This window comes from Eucyclogobius newberryi, unplaced genomic scaffold (assembly GCF_026437365.1).
Source record: "Eucyclogobius newberryi isolate DKJ021-1_F unplaced genomic scaffold, fEucNew1.0.hap1 SCAF_2, whole genome shotgun sequence".
Lineage (NCBI taxonomy): Eukaryota > Metazoa > Chordata > Actinopteri > Gobiiformes > Gobiidae > Eucyclogobius > Eucyclogobius newberryi.
The window spans coordinates 3684085-3705039 of NW_027315834.1; the positions used below are offsets into that span (position 1 = coordinate 3684085).

Genomic DNA, 20955 nt, shown 5'->3' on the forward strand with positions numbered 1-20955 from the left:
ATATTTACAAAGCCATAACTGTAATGTAACCCTTGTAAATGGCACTTCCGGTAGAGCAGCTATGTTGTTTACTTGAGAACAAGGGAAAAGTTTGCAGTCAAAATATGATATAGAATACAAATATTTGTGTAAAATGTGCAACAACTCAATGCTCAAAACAAGGTTGCTGATTGCTCAATCGAGGGAGTTTGGGTCAGAGGACGAGACATCGAACGCTTGAGCCACTGCCACCTTGATCTCTTGTACAACCATGCAGGGCCGGCCCAAGCCTTCAGGGGGCCCTAAGCGAAAACATTTTTGGGGGCCCCTCACCACGTCATCAGAATCAGTTTTATTGCCATTGTCAGTGAACAATTCACATATGGGAACTTTCTTCAACGCAAACAAAGCGCACCCAAACTCCAGGGCATCCGTTTGCCAGTTAGTTTATTCTCAACACCTCACAAGCTCAAATATTGATAACTTTAATCCCACAATGCAACTTGGTATTCCGCTGACATCACCTCTACTCCCTGTACAAATAACACACGTCCCAGATATGTTTTTGGGCGTATTTGTGGGCGTTAAGGGTCGACAGCCACATTAGCACATTAGTTTAAATTAATGAACATGGGGGGTCTGGGGGTCCTCCCCCAGAGATTTTCAGACCTTTTTTGGGTCTTCTGCTGCATTTTAATTAATGTGGTCCAGCCGGCTAAAGTAAGAGTAAAATGTTGAGGTTGTAATGCTATAAAATGATGATGTGATGAAACTGTGCCAGGAGAAAATGATTAAAGCCAGTTATTAATACATTAGTGTACTTAATTACTCAATACAATATTGGCTATGAAAAATAATTATGGTCAAATTGATTCATTTTAACTGAAAATGTAAAAGTATTAGTTATCCTTACTAATTTATCTTTTACTGCTCCCAACTGTTCCTTCTTGCCAAAGTGACAAAACAAGTTATATTAAATTAAACAAATGGCATAAGCATTGCTTGATTAACAATTAACACTGATAAAACAGTGCAAACATATTATTCCCAGAGAATGAACAGAACTAGAAGTGAAGGTCCAAACCTAGCTATTGTGAAGCGACTGCGTTTCTGCAGCTTTGCCACTTTTGTATAAAAATATATAGTATTATTCTATAACAGATGTAATTTTAATATGTCTGGTTATTTTTCACTATCAATTTATTATAATTTATAACAACTAGTCTAATGATGCTTTTTAAATAAATTGAAATGTTTTATTGCTCTATTAAAAGTGAATTACAATATAAATGTTTGTTCATCACACACTGGACTCTGTGTGAAACAATGCTGCGATGTGATTGGCTGATGGACCTTGCGTGCATAAACCTTTACGTTCCTCTCATTCCACGTTAAGAAGTCAAAGTCAAACAGACATCACGAGTCACGATTGATCTCAAACATGGTGATGTGAGAGAGAGGGACGCAAACTCAAACCCGCTCATCTCTAAGTGAGGCTGCTCAGGGGCCCGGGACAGGGGCCCGGGACAGGGGCCGCACACTGTTCACTCCAAAGTCTCACGTCAGAGGTTCTGGACGAGACGGCGACAGCATTAACCGTCTCTTAGTAAGAGAAGTTCAATACCTGGAGAGTGTTGTTGAGTTTGCAGTTTCTTTACATCGTCAAGAATCGTCCTTTCGTTTTTCGGCATTGGGGGGATATATTCCTCTGGACATGAGGACCACGCAGGGACCACGTTGTGTTGTGTTTATGTTTTGCTCTCGTTCTGCTCGCGCACAATGACGTTGCCCAATCAGCGCAGGTTTGGTGCCTTAGTTGCCAGATTGTCATTACAAATAAATGCGGTTTGTGCGTTATATGTTACAGTTGTGTGCGCTGCCGCGCCAGCAGCGCTACTACACTAGTGGCGCACGCTGCGCTTGCACTTCGCATAAGACGGGTTGCCAGATTGGGGGCCCTATTAAAGCCTCGGGGCCCTACGCGGCTGCTTAGTTCGCTTATAGGCTGGGCCGGCCCTGCAACCATGACTAGATCAACATCTTGGTTTAAGTAAGATACGGGTTACTTTAGGTTAAGTCTAGGATTTGTCTGTATAAAAGACTGACCTGTGTGATTTCTGGGGGCATGGTCAGGGCTGAGGTCATTGTCCCGCAGCTGCACTCCCCCGACGTACCAGTTGACGTTGGCGTTCCACTGGTTACTGTAGCCACACAGATGAGACTCCTCGAAGTTACATTCTGCAACAACACAAAACACACAGCAGGACATGATCTACTTGATCTAAAACACACATGACATCACAACCCTAGAGTAGAACCTCTATAGTTTAAAAATGAGTTGGTGACAATTCGATGGTAGAATTCACTTTGCAGAATGGTTGACCTGGTTTATGGTTCATATACTTGTCATTTCTGGGTCTATCTAACCTGAGTCACGGCAGATTGATCTGTGTCTCATTCTGAATGGATTTCTTCACATGAATCCATCTGGGAAGATTCTCACCGAAAGCCGTCGGGGACATTAAAAAAAACGTTACCCCGATTGGTCAAAGAGTCACAACAGCAGAAGAAGCGAAACCATTTAAATTGTGTTAAATCCAGTGCTCAGAAAAGCACAGTCGTCTTTCTCATCCACAAATGTACAAAACGCCATTAAAATAGTCTGTATTTCTTCAAAAACAGTACGTTTGTTTAGGTTCATGTTGTATTGACTTCCGCCCAAACCACGATGCTGCCATGTGATTGGCCCGTTTGCCACTGGTGCGGACTGCAAACGAATCAGCAACAAGATGGATTCTCAGGAGTTTGTGGAAAATGTGAAAAGGTTATGGTCTATCCACATGAAACAAAAATGGCACGATGTTCAGCCTTAAAAGCGCTGACAATCCCAACATTTTTCCCAACATTTTTTGGAACAGTAATTTGGATTTGTCTTGCTAAATCAGTAAATCTCCCGCCACATTCACACATGAAGCCTGACCAGAGCAGCGACGTCTGCCAGAACTAAATTCCTTGCATTTTTGATTAGGCTGTTTCCCTGGTAAATTGCCAGGACTAATGCTGGGAAGGTATATGTGTAAATAAAGCCAGATAGTACCACTGAAAACTGAACTGAATTGAACAGTTTCAGAGGGATCAATTCAGTTCAGTTTATTTATTTAAAGACTGTCAAGTGCGGGTCACTTGCTCAGTCTAAATGTGGGCAGTAATATGATCTGCAACGGCCCGGACTCTGCATTGTGTATGTTAAAGTTGGTTTAAAGCAGTGGTTCTGAAACTGAGAGTAGGCTATAGGCCACAGAACATTAGGCTCCTCAGGTGAAATGAGGCAGTTTGATGTTTAAAGGGGCACGATGGACGTTTTCTCGTTGAGGGTCAGTCACCTGAAGGTTCCTGGAAGGTTCTACAGTGTGATATAAACTCTACTTTCTTTTATCCAGTTAAAGGAGTTTTTATTGTCTCAAAAGTACTTGGTCACATGCTGTACTAAACAGTGTGCAGAGCATGAAATTAATACAAAAATACATAAACCAATATTCAGCCTGTTTACAGTGTAACAAACCTATGCCAAACTGACATTATATAGTAGGATATCATACAACTATGGCCAACTGAGTCCATAAAATAAATAGATTTTTTAAAAAGTATCTATTTTTTTTCCTGGGGAAGGTCCTACAGACCCCCCTGCAGTAAATAGGACTCCCAAGAGTAAATATGACTTTGTTTCACCCTGTCCGCCCCTGCTACACACATCATTCATTAAGAGATTGTTGTCTTTTTCATTGTAAGTGGATTAAAGCACTTTATTAAAAGTAATCTAACCAACAGCTTTTAACGAATGTCACTTGGACAAATGTGATATGGGCGTGGCCACAGTGCGCACGTCTAATGTTGCTCACACGGCTCAGGGAGTTTGTCTGTTTGACACATGAAGAATAAGAGGGAACATTGGTTGTAAATGTATTATATAGTTATAGGGGATATAAACAGACCTAAGATGTAGTGTTAAAGCCTTATGAATGTGAGGAGGGACAGACCGAGGCAGTATCCAGGGCTGATGTGGATCTCAAACAGCGACACACTGCTGCCCGCTGCAGCGCCCGATGCACCATCAATCACCACCTGAAAACACAGAAACACAAATACTTATTTTACTTATGGGAGAGAGTAAAGTTATCGGGTGTGTCTCTCTGGAATGTTTTAGCTGGATTAGTTTAAAGGTTTCTGCCCTAACAGGGCAGAAACCTTCTCCCAGGTCCTACCTCGATGGGATAGATTTGGTCTTCACGTCTGACTGAATAAACCCTGGAGGGGTTGGTTTGGCGCCAATATTCAACCAATCAGACACGTGCTATTGTGTCCGTCAGCTGACAGAGATGGGTCTGGATCGGGAATTCCCCCTCTTTAATCAATATCAACTTTGAGTGATGATTTGAGTTTGAGAGAGAGGACAAAGCATAAGTTTAAACACTGGCACAAATGAAACACTCATGTGAGGCTCATTCAGCTTTCTGATTGGAGGGTTGTCTTGATAATCAAAACGCAGAATAACATGAACTTGTCCATCATCTCCAATGTTTTTGTAATTTGGAATAAATCAGCATTATAATTGTTATCAGTTTCTTTTTCACCCTTCGATCAAAACACATCCCTGGAGCGTAAAGTGTTTTAAACTAAATAGTTTGAGGGGGAACACTGCCTGCCACCATCAAACAAGGTTGGCCCTTTCCTAATCCATGTCTTCTCCCTCGCCCTTTGCACTATCTGGAGGGCCTTACCGCTGTTGGTTTCAGGTGTAACTTAATTTGGCACAAATGTGTGGAAGGGGAGAGGGTTTAGACATGGATTGAGAAAAGGCTAATGCTTTGTTTCAGAGAGGGCAGATAAAGACACAGATAAGGACACATCATTTTTAATTTAGTTCATTTTATTGTATTTCTGTTTCTGTAATTTCTTTGTGATTTGAATGCATTTTTCCTGCTGTGTGAAGCACTTTGAATTGCCTTGTGTATGAAATGTGCTCTACAAATAAACGTATTATTAATTAAAAGGTAGGTCGACTCATACACCTACAGTCTGAACTATCTTCCAAACCCACCTGCTCTTATGTCACCACTACAGCTCACAACAGCTCGCTACAGCTCGCAACAGCTCGCTACAGCTTTCAACAGCTCACAACAGCTCTCTACAGCTCTCAACAGCTCGCTACAGCTTTCAACAGCTCACAACAGCTCGCTACAGCTCTCAACAGCTCGCTACAGCTCGCAACAGCTCGCTACAGCTCGCAACAGGCTCTCAACAGCTCACAACAGCTCGCTACAGCTCGCAACAGCTCGCTACAGCTCTCAACAGCTCTCAACAGCTCACAACAGGCTCTCAACAGCTCTCAACAGCTCGCAACAGGCTCTCAACAGCTTGCAACAGGCTCTCAACAGCTTGCAACAGGCTCTCAACAGCTCTCAACAGCTTGCTACAGCTCGCTACAGCTCGCAACAGGCTCTCAACAGCTCGCAACAGGCTCTCAACAGCTCTCAACAGCTCGCTACAGCTCTCAACAGCTCACAACAGGCTCTCAACAGCTCTCAACAGCTCGCAATAGGCTCTCAACAGCTCCCTACAGCTCGCAACAGGCTCTCAACAGCTCTCAACAGCTCGCTACAGCTCTCAACAAACTCAACAGCTCGCTACAGCTCGCAACAAGCTCGCAACAGCTTGCTACAGCTCGCAACAGGCTCTCAACAGCTCACAACAGGCTCTCAACAGGCTCACAAAAGCTCACAACAGCTCACAACAGCTTCAACAGCTTCAACAGCTCACAACAGCTCATAACAGCTTCAGCAGGCTCACAACAGCTTCAGCAGGCTCACAAAACACAGTGGAAACCTGGTGTTCAGATGGTGAACCTAACACAGCCCCATTAACCACAGCCTGGTCCACTTTAAAGTTCCCATGAGAAATCTTTGTACATTACCAGACTTTTCCCTCCTCGCTTCAGCCTCTTTCACCACGCTCCTTCCATCCTGACGTCGACACCTGGTCACATAGTTCTCTGACAGGTCCTGAAGCAGCTCCATGCAGGCACTCGAGGGCCCCACAGTAATGAATCTGAGCGCCCGGGGCCCTCAGGTTTCATGTAGGTGCGCATAGCTGCTCCGTGTCTGTCTAAACACTGCTGACACTTGCACATGTGTTTACATCAGAGTCCTGCTAAAGATCAACCTCCATCTGAGCACTAAGAGCTGCATTAAGAGCAAGACTTCAGCTTCTACATCATCCATTATTCAATCTACTTTTATTCTTCCATGTGTAAGTACTTTCACAATATTAGACCACGATGTGAACTCTACATGAGGCACAAGACTGAAAAAGGAGCGAGATGATGAGTCTTATAGGACACGCCCCTTCACCAAGAGGAAACGAAACAATTGACCGTCCAGTTTGATCTGCCACGTCAAGATATATTACATAAAACGTGATATTTCATTGCTGGTGTACATTAAGTTAAATATTTACATTTTTATCATTTTCAGTTGTCGTTGTTCTATACAAATGCTTCAAAAGTACAATTGTGTCATGTTTTAAATTCATTGTCTAAGGAATTCCACTAATTGATTCCCCTAACAACAAAACCGTCCTCCTGCTTTCATCATCGGTGATCAGTGAGAATTTGTTAGAAATCTGCTCTTGCACCAACTTATTAATCTTGTTTATTTTGTCACTGAAACTGCTCCATATCTCAGTAGTAAGTAAGTTACTATTGAGATTAAGTATAATATACAACATATGGGATTATTTTACCTTGTGCATGATACAAATACATTTACTTATTTTATGTAATCAATGTGTGACTTCCAACTGTTTGTTTCAGAAATCTGATTTCTGTCATACTGGTTTTGAGCAACAGATAAACACCCTGTGCCAACGGAGGGTTAACCTCTACGCAGCGGAGGAGCGGGTCAGCCCACCTCTGTGCCCACCTCTGTGCCCACCTCTGTGCCCACCTCTGTGCCCACCTCTGTGCCCACCTCTGTGCCCACCTCTGTGCCCACCTCTGTGCCCACCTCTGTGCCCCCCACACACCACACATGTATGCACTCCCTCCTCTGTCTCTCTTCTGTCCTGTTCTCTTCGTGCTCGTCTCCTTCTTCCACTTTTCAAGTCTTTGTTTTAAACAGATGCACGTTTTCTCTCTTGAGGGAGGCGCACCAGAAACAGCTTGAGAAGCTCTGTTTTAGAGGACAATTATTTACAGAAATGTTGACTTTTTCAATACATCTATTAACGGTGTTGGGGAAGTTACTCTGTTACTACCAGTAGTTAAATGAGTTAAATTACTTAATTAACCACTCAAGAAAATAACTAGGTTACATTACTTTGGGATTACTTTATTTGCAATATTGTATAAATGATAATATTACAAGCACGTTTTATGAATGACATTAAACAATGCTGCTATAAGCTGCTGATCTCTCACAGTACTTTATGTTCTATGTGTTTTAACATTCACTCTGCTCCTTGTTTACTGTGTCCTGCAGAGGAATGTTGCATTCTCCTTCAAGCACTGTGTCTGATGTTCAGTGTAACTGAGTATTTTGTCAGTAACTGTAATCTAAGTAATCATTAAACCACAAGTGTGTCAAAACTGTGTAACGCACAGTCTGAGTTGTTAAATGCACTAAAAACTACTTTAGCTAAATATTACTTTAGCTCTACTACTTTAGCTCTACTACTTTAGCTAAATACTACTTTAGCTCTACTACTTTAGCTAAATACTACTTTAGCTCTACTACTTTAGCTAAATACTACTTTAGCTCTACTACTTTAGCTAAATTCTACGGCCACAAACTGAAATTGTTCACCAGTGAATCATAAAAGCATGTTAACTGTTTGTAAATGTCTGATATATGAGTTATTTCTGTGTTTTAGTCACCAGTCGATGATGTCCACCGAGCAGTGATGTAGAATGTGATTTAACTGTTGCAGAATTATTTGTGCGTTATACAAAAATAACGCATTTGAATTCTCACTGACCATGGTATAATCACACATATTTGCACAGCAATGCGTTACATTTCTAAATTACTCCAAATAGTATCAAAAAGTATTAGTAACTTTGTTACGCCTGACACTGTCTAATAATAATAATAATAATAACTTTTATTTTTTTATTTTTTTATATAGCGCTTTTCAGTGACCCAAAGACGCTGAACATAATAAAAAAGGGGGGGGTATTTACAGACAGGGGGGACAACACGTACAGAACACATTAATATACAGATAAAATGAACAAGACAGAAGAAGTAGAGAGAAAAAGATGGGGATGTAACAGGGGGTAGAAGAGTAGGCAATGGGGTAGAGGAGGCTAGGGGTAGGGGAGGTCATAGGCTTGGGTGAAGAGGTATGTTTTTAGGCGGGATTTGAATGTTGTGAGTGAGGGAGAGTGGCGGACAGGTTGGGGGAGGGAGTTCCAGAGTCGGGGTGCTGTTCGGGAGAATGCTCTGTCGCCAAAAGTTTTGAGTCGGGATGTTGGTGCAGTCAGGGTGAGAGAGGAGGAGGATCGGAGAGCTCGGGAGGGGCGGTGGGGGATGAGGAGGTCAGACAGGTAGGGGGGGGCAAGGTGGTGAAGAGCTTTGAAGGTGAGGAGGAGTATTTTAAAGTTTATGCGCTGCTTGATGGGGAGCCAGTGGAGAGAGCGGAGAACGGGAGTGATGTGATCACGGGACCGGGTGTGGGTGAGGAGGCGGGTGTGGGTGAGGAGGCGGGTGTGGGTGAGGAGGAGGGTGTGGGTGAGGAGGAGGGTGTGGGTGAGGAGGCGGGCAGCGGAGTTTTGGACCATTTGGAGTCTATGGAGGGAATGGGAGGAGATGCCAGTGAGGAGGGAGTTGCAGTAGTCAAGGCGGGAGGAGATGAAGGCATGGATGAGGGATTCAGCAGCGGGGAGGGTGAGGCAGTGTCGGATTTTGGCGATGCAGCGGAGGTGGAAGTATGAGGTCTTGACAATGTGGCTGACATGGGGAGTGAAGGAGAGGGTGGGGTCCATGATGACACCGAGATTGCGTACCAGGGTAGAGGGGGTGATGGTCGAGGTGTCGATGCTGAGTGAAAAGGGACCAGTTTTATTGAGAGTGGATTTGGTGCCAATGAGGAGGAGCTCTGTTTTGTCACTGTTCAGTTTGAGGAAGTTGAGAGTGAGCCATGATTTTATTGTAGAGATGCAGGTTTGGATGTGGCCGAGGGGAGGGTTTTGGGTGGATTTGGTGGTGAGGTAGATCTGGGCGTCGTCAGCGTAGCAGTGAAAGTCCAGGTTGAGTTGGCGGAGGATGTGACCAAGGGGGAAGATGTAGCAGATGAAGAGGAGGGGGCCGAGGACTGAGCCCTGGGGGACCCCCTGCGTTACTGGGGAGAGGGTGGATGAGTGACCGGAGAGGGAAATGAACTCTTGCCTGTTGGTGAGGTAGGATGTGAGCCAGTCAAGTGCAGAGCCCTCAACACCCAGTTGGCGCAGCCTTTGTAGGAGGATGGAATGGTTTATAGTGTCAAAGGCTGCGCTGAGGTCTAGTAGTAACAGGATGTTGAGGGCCCCGGAGTCTGCAGAGGTGAGGAGATCGTTGAGTACTTTGACTAGGGCTGTTTCAGTGCTGTGAAGTGGGCGGAAGCCAGATTGGAGGGGTTCATAGAGGTTGTTTGACTGGAGGTCATTTGTCTACAAATATATTTCATACTTTACCACAAATTCTACTTCTTTGGAAGCTCAAACACAATTACAAGTATTTAAATAGAATTATTTTCACATCCTTTGTAATAGAAAGGCAAATGCGTTATCTTAGATTTGGTGAATACAATGTTCTGTGAAGATAAATGCAGGCGACTCAAGTGCAGAGGTGTTTATAACGCTGACACATTGAACATGGCCAGAAGCTGAAGGGCCGTTTTGCAGAGTGAGGGCCTTTAAAGTTGCTGGTGATGGAGTTTGACAGTCAGAGTTCACGCAGAGGTCAGGGCATGTTGGCCTGGAAACGTACAGGTCGTGTGTTATTAAGGCTCTGTAACCTGACCACACATGGAACTTGTCTGACCTTGGGACCAGCCAAACGGAGAACAGGCTGTGTTACAAAGTGTTTCACTCTTTAGTTCACCTTCTATAGCATCATCATCTATATTATCATCTATACACTTGTACATATCATCTATACACTTGTATAGTGTATAGTATAAGTTTTGAAAGTATTGAACTATTACTACTAATATAAGTAGATCATCATTTTACATTTTGTTCAATGTAAAGCACAATATTGAACTCAAATTTGGTCATGGCACAGAAAAGGGAGTGCCGCAAGTCAAAGCTCCAGGTTCAAAAAGAGATTTACAGAGAGAAGTTGCACATGCACAACTTCATTTTATGTAGAACTAGGGAAAGATATTTTTCTGAACTAATTGGAAGTTGCAGTAATAACTCGTGTGTCCTGTTTGCCACAGTAAACAGATTAACAAACCCTCCAAACATGCCCCTGACCTGTGGGGTGCCCCAATGATCAACCCTGGGGCCCCTTCTGTTCAACCTCTACATGCTGCCATTAGGTCAGTTGATACACAGTATAAATGTGTCCTATCACAATGATGCAGACGAGTCAGATCTATGTATCACTGTCGCAGGTGAATATGGACCAGTGGATTCACTCTGTCACTGCATCCAACAGATCAGTGTGTGGACCGGCCTCCTGCTGCTGCCAGAGTCAGGACTAAACATGGACCGGCCTCCTGCTGGTGCCAGAATCAGGACTAAACATGGACCGGCCTCCTGCTGGTGCCAGAGTCAGGACTAAACATGGAGCGGCCTCCTGCTGGTGCCAGAGTCAGGACTAAACATGGACCGGCCTCCTGCTGGTGCCAGAGTCAGGACTAAACATGGATCGGCCTTCTGCTGGTGCCAGAGGGCCTCCTGCTGGTGCCAGAGTCAGGACTAAACATGGACCGGCCTCCTGCTGGTGCCAGAGTCAGGACTAAACATGGACCGGCCTCCTGCTGGTGCCAGAGTCAGGACTAAACATGGACCGGCCTTCTGCTGGTGCCAGAGGGCCTCCTGCTGGTGCCAGAGTCGGGACTAAACATGGACCGGCCTCCTGCTGGTGCCAGAGTCAGGACTAAACATGGACCGGCCTCCTGCTGGTGCCAGAGTCAGGACTAAACATGGACCGGCCTCCTGCTGGTGCCAGAGTCAGGACTAAACATGGACCGGCCTCCTGCTGGTGCCAGAGTCAGGACTAAACATGGGCCGGCCTCCTGCTGGTGCCAGAGTCAGGACTAAACATGGACCGGCCTCCTGCTGGTGCCAGAGTCAGGACTAAACATGGACTGGCCTCCTGCTGGTGCCAGAGTCAGGACTAAACATGGACCGGCCTCCTGCTGGTGCCAGAGTCAGGACTAAACATGGACCGGCCTCCTGCTGGTGCCAGAGTCAGGACTAAACATGGACCGGCCTCCTGCTGGTGCCAGAGTCAGGACTAAACATGGACCGGCCTCCTGCTGGTGCCAGAGTCAGGACTAAACATGGGCCGGCCTCCTGCTGGTGCCAGAGTCAGGACTAAACATGGGCCGGCCTCCTGCTGGTGCCAGAGTCAGGACTAAACATGGACCGGCCTCCTGCTGGTGCCAGAGTCGGGACTAAACATGGACCGGCCTCCTGCTGGTGCCAGAGTCAGGACTAAACATGGACCGGCCTCCTGCTGGTGCCAGAGTCAGGATTAAACATGGACCGGCCTCCTGCTGGTGCCAGAGTCAGGACTAAACATGGACCGGCCTCCTGCTGGTGCCAGAGTCAGGACTAAACATGGACCGGCCTCCTGCTGGTGCCAGAGTCAGGACTAAACATGGACCGGCCTCCTGCTGGTGCCAGAGTCAGGACTAAACATGGACCGGCCTCCTGCTGGTGCCAGAGTCAGGACTAAACATGGACCGGCCTCCTGCTGGTGCCAGAGTCAGGACTAAACATGGACCGGCCTCCTGCTGGTGCCAGAGTCAGGACTAAACATGGACCGGCCTCCTGCTGGTGCCAGAGTCAGGATTAAACATGGACCGGCCTCCTGCTGGTGCCAGAGTCAGGACTAAACATGGAGAATCTGTATTTCAGTTTTATGCAGTTAAAATCTGCAACATTCTTCCTGAAGATGTGAGACAGGTTCTACTCTGATGTTCAAATCTAAGATAGAAAAAAAAAACAGTTTTGTTGAACTGTGTTTATGACTGAAAGGATTTTTCTTTGCACTCCTCTCTTTTATTTCTTAAACTGATTTGTGATTTCCGTCATATCTTTGTGATTTTATTTAAACTATTTGATGGATAGCCTGAAAATAGCACTTTCAGATTTCTTTCAATTAAAAGGTCTTTATTTTGAGAAATTCTTTACAATTCTAAAGAATTACTCAGTCACATTTACTTGAATACATCACAAATGAATCATGATTTTACTCCTGATTGAGAAATATTTAGTTGAATTGAGTAAAATATTTGGTTCCTCCAAGTGACAAAAGTTGTTCATGAACTACATTAAATGCTTCAAACTCTTTACATTCGGCTATGATTTTTTTTTTTGCATCTATTCTTTGCAAATACCAGAAACTCAATAATATCCAAAACTCAATACGAAGCTCTAGTTTTTCCAAATCCATTTTTACTCAACACTTTTGGGTGACAGATTTAGCAATAAAGTAATATTATTTAAAGTAACATTACTCTTACTTAATTTTGGCTTCTCTTCCCATCTTTGAATCTTATCTGAACAGTATCATGACCTGTACAGACTACGTGTGGATGCTCGTGCTGCGTGCGGTGCGTTACCCTGAACGGCTGCGTGGTGTTGCTCAGGTCCACACTGGAGATGAGCCAGCTCTCGGACGGGGCTTTGGTGCTCCACAGCGGCCGGTCGAAGCTCTGGCCCTCGGAGCGCAGCAGGACGTCCAGGCTGCCCTCCACGCTCACCTGGTACACCAGCCGCAGACAGCTCCACTCGTCCAGCTCCAAAAGGGGGCTGAGCAGTACCCCCCGCGCCGCGCTGGACTGTGCCCGGGTCTGTGGACTGTCCTCTCCACTGCCCGGTCCACCGTCCTCCTCCACCGCCACGAAATGACCTGCAGAGTAGAGAGCTGGTCAACATCCGCAAGTTGAAACCGCTCCATGTAGTCTTACCATCTGCTACATTTTGTTTATTTTTTTTTTTCTTTCTTTGTTTTCTAGTAATCGCTTAATGAAATATAAGCACTGTGTTGTTTTGCTGAATTTCATCCTAATGTTTTAGTAGATTTACATGCAGAGAGAACTCTAAGTGTTAATCCACCAAACAAAGTCTACAGCAGGTCAAAGACCCTATACCAGGGGTCGGCAATTGTTTTCCTCCGAGGGCCATATTTCAATCCAGGCAAGTAGCGGAGGGCCGACCCGCGGTCAAATATAGGCCATTGAATATATTATTTAAATTAATTTCATGTCATCTTTATTAAGGATAAAAGTGCAGACAGATGTTACAGAGAGTTAAAGGTTTGGCCTAAGGGCAAAAATAAATAAATATATATGTTACTTGGCATGTTTGGCGGGCCGGATTATAAAGACAAATGGGCTGTATGTGGCCCGCGGGCCGTAGTTTTCCCACCCCTGCCCTATACGGTGTGAACAAGGCCTGAGAGGCGTTCAGGTGCATTTAGTAATTTAGCATTTTGCAGCTATAATTGCAAATAAAAACAGTTATCATACATATAAGCACACTTTTGGCAAACTTTAAGCAACATGTAATTTACATTGTGCAAAGGAGTTTCAGACACAAGAAACAATGTTTCTCTCAAGTTATTCTCTCCACAGCACAAATAAACACATTGAAGGTCGTTTTTACTTTTACTTTAACGCAGCGGCCCAAAACTGCACATGCTTCGTCTGTGGAGGGATCGCAGTTTGTCATCTCTGTTGCTCTACAATGACTGAGTCCAGTGTATTTCCCTGTCGGCCTCTTTCCTGGTGCAGATGAAGCTTCTCCTCGTCTGCTCCTGGTGCAGATGAAGTCCCTCCTCGTCTGCTCCTGGTGCAGTTGAAGCCTCTCCTCGTCTGCTCCTGGTGCAGTTGAAGCCTCTCCTCGCCTGCTCCTGGTGCAGTTGAAGTCTCTCCTCGTCAGCTCCTGGTGCAGTTGAAGTCTCTCCTCGTCTGCTCCTGGTGCAGTTGAAGTCTCTCCTCGTCTGCTCCTGGTGCAGTTGAAGTCTCTCCTCGTCTGCTCCTGGTGCAGTTGAAGCCTCTCCTCGTCTGCTCCTGGTGCAGTTGAAGTCTCTCCTCGTCTGCTCCTGGTGCAAATGAAGCCTCTCCTCGTCTGCTCCTGGTGCAGTTGAAGTCTCTCCTCGTCTGCTCCTGGTGCAGTTGAAGCCTCTCCTCGTCTGCTCCTGGTGCAGTTGAAGTCTCTCCTCGTCTGCTCCTGGTGCAGATGAAGCCTCTCCTCGTCTGCTCCTGGTGCAGTTGAAGCCTCTCCTCGTCTGCTCCTGGTGCAGTTGAAGCCTCTCCTCGTCTGCTCCTGGTGCAGTTGAAGTCTCTCCTCGTCTGCTCCTGGTGCAGTTGAAGTCTCTCCTCGTCAGCTCCTGGTGCAGATGAAGCCTCTCCTCGTCTGCTCCTGGTGCAGTTGAAGTCTCTCCTCGTCTGCTCCTGGTGCAGTTGAAGTCTCTCCTCGTCTGCTCCTGGTGCAGATGAAGCCTCTCCTCGTCTGCTCCTGGTGCAGTTGAAGTCTCTCCTCGTCTGCTCCTGGTGCAGTTGAAGTCTCTCCTCGTCTGCTCCTGGTGCAGTTGAAGTCTCTCCTCGTCTGCTCCTGGTGCAGTTGAAGCCTCTCCTCGTCTGCTCCTGGTGCAGATGAAGCCTCTCCTCGCCTGCTCCTGGTGCAGTTGAAGCCTCTCCTCGTCTGCTCCTGATGCAGTTGAAGCCTCTCCTCGTCTGCTCCTGGTGCAGATGAAGCCTCTCCTCGCCTGCTCCTGGTGCAGTTGAAGCCTCTCCTCGTCTGCTCCTGGTGCAGTTGAAGTCTCTCCTCGTCTGCTCCTGGTGCAGATGAAGCTTCTCCTCGTCTGCTCCTGGTGCAGTTGAAGCCTCTCCTCGCCTGCTCCTGGTGCAGTTGAAGCCTCTCCTCGCCTGCTCCTGGTGCAGTTGAAGCCTCTCCTCGTCTGCTCCTGGTGCAGATGAAGCCTCTCCTCGCCTACTCCTGGTGCAGTTGAAGCTTCTCCTCGTCTGCTCCTGGTGTAGTTGAAGCCTCTCCTCGTCTGCTCCTGATGCAGTTGAAGCCTCTCCTCGTCTGCTCCTGGTGCAGATGAAGCCTCTCCTCGCCTGCTCCTGGTGCAGTTGAAGCCTCTCCTCGTCTGCTCCTGGTGCAGTTGAAGTCTCTCCTCGTCTGCTCCTGGTGCAGATGAAGCTTCTCCTCGTCTGCTCCTGGTGCAGTTGAAGCCTCTCCTCGCCTGCTCCTGGTGCAGTTGAAGCTTCTCCTCGCCTGCTCCTGGTGCAGTTGAAGCCTCTCCTTGTCTGCTCCTGGTGTGATGGTGCTTCACTCTTACAGGCCGCAGGAATCTGGATCTCTGAGATTCAAACTACGATGCCGCGGTCGTAGATCCTGGGTTGCATACATGCATTTTGAAAAATCTGTTTAAAGTCAGAGCAGGCCAGTTATACAGTTTTCCTGCCGTTCACGGAAACGTCCGTACCGATTTTCCAATTTACAAAGAGAATTTTATTTCGGAACAGCCAAATTGTAGCCAAGATATTCCATAGTTCAGGATTATTTAACTGAAGGCCTGGGGGCCAAATCAGGCCCTCTAAGTGATTTAATCCGGCTCACAGCCCATCTCCCAAATATAAAATAATAAAAAATAATGATAATCTTGTTTACTGTTTTGACCCGTTTTGATCCTGGCTTCATCCTGGTTCAAACCTGGTTTCAATACTACTGAAAAAAACAACTATCAAATTAGCAAATGTTATTTCTCGCAAAAATCAAATCGATCATCAGTTATTTGCATTACTTGATCAAAACTGTGTTGGGGATATCTTGTGGTGGCGTGTTGTGCAGAAGGGCCTTGGCCTTGGCCAGCCGAAAAATCTGGCCCTAAGGAAAAGTAAGTCGAACTACTGTCTGGTAATGAGGATATAAAATAAAACTAGAAAGTCAAGCAATTTCTCCAGAGAACGTGTCAGACCAAGCTCGACTGAGTCGACCATGGATTTACTAAAGATAATGAAGTCTACAAGCACTGCTGTATTATTTTAGTCTTTTAACTTGGTCGCTCTTTAACATGATATAACAGTAAATAAAAGCAAACAAAATACATAGAATCACATTCAAATATACACAAGCGGAAGTGAAGCAATGCAAATGAGTGCCGCACCATGCAGCACCCATTTGCATTGCTTCACTTCATGTTGTGTGGCCTTGTACGATGTAGGACGTTTTCCATCGTGGCGGAGGTAAATATATGGAGCAGAGAAGACTTTCCCAGCTCCAGGTCGCACACACAGTTTGAACGCTCTGTGGTGGCGAGTGCTCATGACGCTGTTCTTTCCGTTGGTTCTGCTTCTGCCCGGAGCCAGTTCTGTGCCTCTGTTTTTCCACTTCTCTGCTCTGCTTCGTTGCCCCGTTCTCTTTCCCCCATCATCCCTCCATCTTTCCTCTCCTCACTTATTCCTTCGACTTCTTCCCGCCTGGCTGACTTTGCCGTGCAGAGCTGAAGTCATTCTGGGAAGATCAAACCACGACCGTGGCCTGAGCTCGTCTGAACTGTGAACATGTGCAACACTCATGGGGTGAATAGATTTGTTTGAGGGTTCATCGGAGCTATCAAAAGAGTTGTAAAAATGTGCTTTGATATCCTCTTTTAGGAACATCAAGATTATTTGGTTCATCGAGAATTGTGACTATACAAGCCACAAAACTACGACATTGTACAAACGGTAAAATAATAATTGCAGACAGAAACAGTGAGTCATATTTCATTCCTTGATCTGTTAAACCACGTAAAAGAAAACAAATGAAGGATTTCTCTGTTGTTTGGTCATAGCGCCAATAATTGTGAAGAATTGTAAAATCGTGATACCACAATAACACTAAAATGTGATATTGTGACATCCTTATCTTCCTTATATGTTAGGGCTTTGTAAAGGAAAATGTAGCCCTTGCATATGACTCATCCCTCAACTGAAGGCATCTGCCCTTTAAAAACTTCTTTTTGCATGTGTTTTAAGATAAAATAAGATAATCCTTTATTTGTCCACACAATGGGGAAATTTCGGTGTTGCAACGCAAGTAGATACAGAAGTAAAAGAACAGATAACTTATAGAAAGCTTTAATAGAAAAGCTCTTATAAACAAAACTCTTATAGACAAAAACTCTCATATTCTTAATAAGGAATAGAAATAAAAAATAAATAAATAAAATAAGGCAAAAAATAATAGTGGCATTTACAGTAGTTATATGCACATGAATATGACATTATTGCGTATGAATATGACAGTATTGCACATGGGTATGACAGTATTGCACATGATTAAGTCAGTATTGCACATGATTAAGTCAGTATTGTACACAATTATGACAGTATTGCACATGATTATGACAGTATTGCACATGATTGAGTCAGTATTGCACATGGGTATGACAGTATTGCACATGAATATGACATTATTGCGTATGAATATGACAGTATTGCACATGGGTATGACAGTATTGCACATGGTATGACAGTATTGCACATGAATATGACATTATTGCGTATGAATATGACAGTATTGCACATTGGTATGACAGTATTGCACATGAATAGGACATTATTGCGTATGAATATGACAGTATTGCACATGGGTATGACAGTATTGCACATGGGTATGACAGTATTGCACATGGTATGACAGTATTGCACATGGTATGACAGTATTGCACATGGGTATGACATTATTGCATATGAATATGACAGTATTGCACATGGGTATGACAAGTATTGCACATGGTATGACAGTATTGCACATGGTATGACAGTATTGTGTATGAATATGACAGTATTGCACATGGTATGACAGTATTGCACATGGTATGACAGTATTGTGTATGAATATGACAGTATTGCACATGGGTATGACAGTATTGCACATGGGTATGACAGTATTGCACATGGTATGACAGTATTGCACATGGGTATGACAGTATTGCACATGGTATGACAGTATTGCACATGGTATGACAGTATTGCACATGGGTATGACATTATTGCGTATGAATATGACAGTATTGCACATGGGTATGACAGTATTGCACATGGGTATGACAGTATACACGTGTTCAGGGCTAACAGTGATTGTTGTAGAGCCCTGAACACGTGTATACTGTCATACCCATGTGCAATTGTTTTAGTTGATAATCCAAATGTGACTATATAATCTTTTTATTTTTCAATTTTTTATGGTTGACAAGTAACAATTATTTGATAAATCGCTACTGGAACATTTCTGTGGTATTCTTTGTGGTATTGAAATGGGTCTTGTGCATTGAGCCTAAACCTCAATAATGAATAGTTTTTATGGCTGCATCTGGGACAGGGTCCCTCACTGACCACTGCGCCACAGGTTGTGTCAGACGTTTTTCGGAATGAGTTGCAAATCAGAGCATAACATTTATTATGGACATCACGCCAGTTTTAACCGAGCAATTTCTCAAGATCTATACTTGTTTTTACAATTCATGTGACGTATACTTTACACTGTGCGAGTTGTGTGGTCCTCTGTGTCTTTTATTCATTTATCTAATTGATTGCATTTCTTTGTCATCTTGCTCCGACATTTCTTGGACTGACTTTTAGAGCTAAACATTTTTGCAGCGCACGCTTGTTTATAAAATGTGCTATACAAATGAAGTGGGATTGGCTTTGTGTAGCTTTGTATTACAACATAGATGTGTGATAAAGTGGAAATCTGTCATGTTATGGCCCAAACCAAACTGTAGTTAAAGATTTCAACACCGCTCAGAGCTAGAAGGTCCTTTTGGTTGTTCTCACTCTTCTTTGTGGTTCTTTGTGTGTGCTAAGCAAAATTAGCACGAGTGTCCTGGTAACACCTCACATCAAGGAGGTCCTAGTTTGTACAGTCTGTGGTTTAGACACGCTGCCCAACACAGTCACTATGTCCGCCACTGCTCTCCTCAGCCTCTCCGTCTCCTCCTCTTCATCACCGCCCCAGGGGAGACATTTTCCTTTGCACGTGTGTCATTCTTTCCCTTTTTCACGTCACTCGTCTCCACGTAAAGTTTATCTATTCATCCAACACTTCCCCACACCTCACTCTTCTGTCTGTGTTTTAATGTGCCTCCTGTTTGTGAGAGAGAGAGAGAGAGAGAGAGAGAGAGGGAGAGCGAGGGGGGAGAGAGAGGGGGGGAGGGAGGGGGGAGAGAGAGGGGGGGAGGGAGGGAGAGAAGGACGGAGGGAGAAAGAAAGAGAGAGAGGGAGAGAGACAGAGGGAGGGAGGGAGGGAGGGAGAGGGAGGGAGCAAAAGAGCGAGGGATAGAGAGAGAAAGAAAGAGGGAGGGAGATGGAGAGAGAGTGGGAGAGAAATGGAGGGAGGAAGAGAGAGAGAGAGAGAGAGAGAGAGAGAGAGATAGAAAGAGTGAGGGAGAGAGAGAGAAAGAAAGAGTGAGGGAGAGAGAGGGAGAGAGGGGGGGGGGCAGAGCATGCACACATCTGGGAGACATAATGATTGACAGATGATCAGGGAACAGGGAAAGAGGAAACAGAAGCCCCTCCCACCAGCGCTGCAGTTTCTGGGCAGGTGTTTCGCTGGAGCCACAAGTGGAGCTGCACTCGCCCCATCAGCCGCAGACGCTTTCCCCTTGACGTGGCAGCGCCTCATTTATTCATGTATTTGTTTCTAATAGCAGCCATCGGATTTCCTGAGCGATCGCAGCTATCGTTTTTAAGCCACGCCCCAGGGTTTAATGATGGCCGCCGAGCTCGTGCTGCTCTCATGTGCACAACGTCGGGCAGCTCGGGCAGAAGATGTGTTCATGAGTTCAGAACACAACACCCTCTGTCTTCAAAACAACGTGCACGCAACTTAAAACGTTTTAAGAGAGTTAAAACATTTTTTAACTCGTCAAGAGTAATTATTTGTCAAATCATAATTATTGTGTGGTTTAAAAGACCCTACTCAACGCACACTTCTGACATCACAGCCAATCACACACTTCTGACATCACAGCCAATCACACACTTCTGACATCACAACCAATCACACACTTCTGACATCACAGCCAATCACACACTTCTGACATCACAGCCAATCACACACTTCTGACATCACAACCAATCACACACTTCTGACATCACAGCCAATCACACACTTCTGACATCACAACCAATCACACACTTCTGACATCACAACCAATCACACACCAATGACATCACAACCAATCACACACCAATGACATCACAACCAATCACACACCAATGACATCACAACCAATCACACACCAATGACATCACAACCAATCACACACTTCTGACATCACAACCAATCACACACCAATGACATCACAACCAATCACACACTTCTGACATCACAACCAATCACACACTTCTGACATCACAACCAATCGCACACTTCTGACATCACAACCAATCACACACTTCTGACATCACAACCAATCACACACTTCTGACATCACAACCAATCACACACTTCTGACATCACAACCAATCGCACACCAATGACATCACAACCAATCACACACTTCTGACATCACAACCAATCACACACCAATGACATCACAACCAATCGCACACTTCTGACATCACAACCAATCACACACTTCTGACATCACAACCAATCACACACCAATGACATCACAACCAATCACACACTTCTGACATCACAACCAATCGCACACTTCTGACATCACAACCAATCGCACACTTCTGACATCACAACCAATCGCA

At 45.1% G+C, this 20955-nt stretch overlaps 1 protein-coding gene across 2 annotated transcripts in view; it reads right to left on the reverse strand.

The window, feature by feature from the left end:
* The window catches only part of LOC140367861 (MAM domain-containing protein 2-like), a 49379-nt gene that overhangs the window by 17246 nt on the left and 11178 nt on the right, over positions 1-20955 (reverse strand). For both annotated transcript variants that reach the window (XM_072454597.1, XM_072454596.1), the window contains exons 3-5: positions 12814-13103; positions 4017-4101; positions 2086-2217 (exon numbers count right to left, since the gene is read on the reverse strand). In XM_072454597.1, coding sequence (XP_072310698.1) covers positions 2086-2217; positions 4017-4101; positions 12814-13103 — 507 coding nt within the window. The remainder of the gene's footprint in view (positions 1-2085; positions 2218-4016; positions 4102-12813; positions 13104-20955) is intronic.